This window comes from Charadrius vociferus, unplaced genomic scaffold, assembly GCF_000708025.1.
Source record: "Charadrius vociferus isolate BGI_N301 unplaced genomic scaffold, ASM70802v2 scaffold301, whole genome shotgun sequence".
Lineage (NCBI taxonomy): Eukaryota > Metazoa > Chordata > Aves > Charadriiformes > Charadriidae > Charadrius > Charadrius vociferus.
In genome coordinates, this window is record NW_009646842.1 from 836,244 (window position 1) to 840,641 (window position 4,398).

Sequence of the window (4,398 nt, forward strand, 5' to 3'; positions counted from 1 at the left end):
CCCCTCCATGGCTGGGACCGGGCCCTTCGCAGGCAGGAGGGGCCGCTTCTGAAGGGGTCCCGTCACGCTTTGTTTGCATCTGAAGGGACGTCGGAGAATGGGAAGCCGCTCCGGCTCATCTGAAAAAGTTCCGTGTTGCTTTTCCGTATCGCTAAGCAGTATCTTACACCTAAAGGGGGGAGGAGGGGGGCACGGGGTGTGAGGAGGCATCATGAAAAAAAAGGCGCTGTTGGGTTTTAAGTTACTTCTTGGCCGCACCTCCTCCTCCTCGCAGAAGCAGAAAAGGCAGCAGCACCCTGTACACGAAGTCCTGCAATGCTCTGCACTTCTTATTCAATGCAACTGTTCCCCAAAACAAAGGCTGGAGCTGCTGCCACCCTGGATTCACGTCAGTCTTTGTCTTTTTGAGCTCTGTGCAATGCTGATGCTGTTTTCTTCAGAGCTCTGCTGAAATCATGTACCGATGGTTTCATGTCCATTAGCGGCATTTCAGTCCCTCCCCATTTTCTCTCCTCCACCTTCTGCTCCCAGGATGCCATCCTGTACTTCTTGTCCCGTCTTCTCTTGCACTTATCTGCATGGTGGGATCAGGATGTGTCACTCTGCAGCTTCCCCTCCCCCAGGATTTGGTTGATTGATTGCTCCTCTTGAGAGAAAGACATGATGATGTCACATTGACAGTAGAAGTCCATTTAAAGGGGTTTGTCACTTTCTTTTTTCAGGTGGCTAGGATAAAGAAGAGGAACAAGGTAATTGTGTGAGAGAAAAAAGGCAACTCGGTGTCTCCTACTGCCTTTTGTTAGTCTAGACCCATGCTGCTGACTTGGAAAGCTTTGCAAATCCTTGAAGTAGGAGATGCTATCGAGAAGGTGCAAGAACGCACCTCTCTCGTTCCTAATGTGCTTCCCCATGCACTTAAAGTCTTGCCTTGGCAAAAGCATCCAACGCTTACCAATGTTTGGCATTTTGGCGGGGGTATCAGTCACAACTGTATTAGCGTGCGTGAAACATGCCAGTTTACCCCCTCCCCAGAAGAAAAGAGCTGACGCTCCACTCGAGATTAACCACCGAACAGCCACTTGCCAAGAATGACCTTCCTGGTGGCCAACCCACAGCTGTACCCCGGTGGCAAGGTATCCCCTGCTCCCAGGAGCAGGCTCAGGCTGAGTCACCCACTCCAGGGGCAACACTTCTCCATCCCCACCACCTCTGCCACCCCCAGCCCCAGGGCTGCGCCTGGAGCTGTACTTATGAGGACAGAGTGGTCTGCTCGCTCGGGGCCGTGGAGAGAAAGGGTCCCTGCACCTGTAGTAATCCTCCTGTGTCGGGAGCGGCACGCCGTGCAGAGGGTGATGGGCGTGAAGCCACTGCTGCTGTTCCAGAGCCAGGCGCTGCAGCTCAGCTGACTGTGCGTGCATGGCCTGGAGCTGATGTGCTGCTGACATGGGTGCAGAGAGAGAGCCCGGCAGGTCCCTGTAGGGTGCAGCTGCAGCCAAAGACGAAACAAGAGGACAAACGAGTTAATGGAACAGCTCCATCCTCACACATGGCCCCATAGCTCAGCCAAGACTCTACTGCATTTCCTTCCCCAGCCGTGCCCATGTGCAGGACTTGCTCATCCCCTGACAGTGTAGGTCTGTCCTGCGCCAAGCCAGAGCTCTGTTTAGTAGACCTCAGTTTGGTCCTGTGACCACTCACGACCACCCTGCCCCTTAGAGTTCTGCTGACACTCTTCAGAGGAGACCAGCAGACCCTGTGAGCATCCTTACCAAAAAGCTGGTGGCGCAGCACTTCATTCTCGTGTAGAGGGTGAGGCAGGAGAGGGTTGGGGATGGTTCCAGCCGGGTATGGTATCCGGGTGAGGTGTGATCCCGAGGCGAGTGGGTCAATAAGAGGGTGAACAGAGGCTGAGGCTGCGAAGAAAAGATATCACAAGATAACCGTCCCGTGCTTTGTAAGAGGTAACATGGAGAAAGGCGCAAGGCAGAACAGAAAAAGACGTGGAGAAGGTTGGTGTATGTTAGGGATGGAATGATTTCAAGGCTTGACAACACAGAACCGCGTGCTGCTGAGCATTATTCTTTTTGCCTGTGCTGAATTTCCCATGAACCAGTCCAGCATAGCTCTGTCCCTACACCCCTCAGGGAGAAGTAGTACTGCACTTTAAAGTCGATTCTGCAAGGACCTGCTCTGCAATCACACCCGTACCCAGTATCGTACCTATCTGCCACCCTGGCTGTCATTCATGTGTCCACTCATACTGGGTGCTTCCATTTCCAGGTCTCATCCAGCACAGGTGCTCAGTGCCAGGCACTCAAGTTTGCAAGTACTATCCAAGGCTGAGAGATGCAAGATACTATTTACACGAAAACTGCTTTTCCCAGTGTTTTGGACTCACTGTCAGAAGTGTCCAGATACAGAGTGTGGGGGAACGGACATTCATTTGTACCTGACGACACCTCTGAGTAGTTGTGGCTGCTTAGAGGGAATGTCTGTCTGTGACTCTGCCACCAGATCCCACTCATTGCTCACAGCACCTGAGCAGGCACAACACTTCCTTCCATTGTATTGTAGTTTGGGCTTTGCTTCCCTAAGATTTTCATCCCTAAACATCTTTTTACTTTGCTTTCCTGTAGGATGTGGGAATGGAAGAGACCACCACCCAATTCTGAAGGGCAGCAGCCTCCAGGTCCTTACAATTAGCCCATCTTCTCTCCTGTCCCGTCCCACCATCTGCAGCAAGAGCCACAGAACAAACTAGAGAACCAGCATTTCATTAGTCCTAAAGATGCCGTCAAAACTGTTGTTAGCAGGGCTACCACTCCCTCTGCAGACCACAGTGCGAGGGATGCAGTCCACAGTCACCCTGGTAGCCAGTGGGATCCCAGCACTCATACTGCATCCCCAGAGATCCACAACTAAAGGACATAGTGCAAACAACTCTGCGGCACACTCACAGACACCCCGATACTTGCAACGAATGTCAGTGCCTTTGGTGGGATGGGAGCGAGGGCAAGGCTGAATGACCATGATGTTGACCTCTTCTGGCTGAAGAGGCGGATCTGGGGCCTCAAAGTCTAGTCTTGGCAGCTTCTGGGCTTCCCCAGGTCCAGAGGGTGGGAGTGCAAGGAAGGCGCAGTAGGAGGGAGAGCAGGGCACCACCACCGTGGGGTCCTTACCTGCATGTATGGCATCCTGCTGGTGAAGATGGAGGTGGGAGTGGATGTGGGAATGCTGATGGTGATGAGGTGTCACATTGAGCATCTGCAGCCGGGCCAGAGGGTCGTTGCTGAGAGCAGCCACCCGCTCGGCGTGCTGGCGCTCAGCCGCCAAGCGCTCGGCGTAGGACATGTCGGGACGAAGGGTCGGGCCAGCTGCCAGCGCCAGCCTCTCCCGCTCCAAGTGGCCCAGCCCTGGGTGGAAGGGAAAAGCGGGATGAAGGCCTCGGCTGGTTTGACTTCAAAGCCGGGCTTGAGACGTTCACGCAGGTCCCGATCCCTCAGGTCTCGTTCACGGGCTTCCCGCTCCCTCAGCTCTCGCTCTCGCGTCGCTGGATCACTGCTGTAGATGGCTGGCACGTTGTACCCCAGCAAGCCCGGGTCGACTGCACCCAGCGGCACGTAGAACGGGTGGTTGCGGTTGCTGGGGGACATGACGTGGGGCCGTGCGTATTCACTGAGGGTGCGCAGTGCCGGGGTGTCGGGGCCCAGGTATGGGGGAACAGTCGCTACAGCACTGCCCTGCTCAAAAGAGGGGCGGTGAGGAACCGGCCCGAGGGACGAGCACTCCACCGGCCGGCCCTCCTGGGCCATCTTCTGCAAGAGAGCAGAGACTAGTGTCAGGGTCCCAGTGGGGAGCAGCCAACAGGGTCCTCAAGCATTCGCCCCTGCTGCGCCCACGGTTGTGGGACCCCCAGACCTACCACGCTCCTCTCCAGCTCCCGCTCCTTCTCCCGCTCCCGCTCCTTCTCCCGCTCCCGCTCTCGTTCCCGCTCCTTCTCTTCCCGCGCCTTCTGCTCAGCCTCTCGCCGCACTTTCTCCACCAAGTCTGCCCTCTTCTTTGCCAGCTTGGAGCCGTCGAGGGGCACAAAGTACAGGTCCGTGCGGGAGCAGGAGTTGAAGCCACGGTCCAGGTGTTTGTTGAATCTGGGGGTGAGAGGCAAAGCCTGTCAGCGCAGAAGGGGCTGGAGGGCAGGGATGGGGACAGGGATGGGGACGGGGACAGGGGCAGGCAAAGCCGAGCCCAGCACTGTGGAAAAGAGCATCGTGGTATAACAAAATGGTGCAGCTGCATCCCATGCTTGGGGTGACCTCCCCTTCCCTGCCCAGTGCACACCTCCCCAGCATGGGGACATCCCCCGGGGCTCCCCCCACAGCCACCCCTCCCCAGGCTGACTGG

At 56.2% G+C, this 4,398-nt stretch overlaps 1 protein-coding gene across 1 annotated transcript in view; it reads right to left on the reverse strand.

Annotated features, from left to right (window-relative positions):
• Positions 1-692: 692 nt before the first annotated feature.
• ATN1 (atrophin 1) overlaps positions 693-4,398 on the reverse strand; it is an 8,010-nt gene continuing 4,304 nt past the window's right edge. The window contains 6 exon segments of the mRNA XM_009892891.1: positions 693-726; positions 1,306-1,486; positions 1,770-1,913; positions 3,180-3,443; positions 3,446-3,815; positions 3,923-4,145. Coding sequence (XP_009891193.1) covers positions 693-726; positions 1,306-1,486; positions 1,770-1,913; positions 3,180-3,443; positions 3,446-3,815; positions 3,923-4,145 — 1,216 coding nt within the window.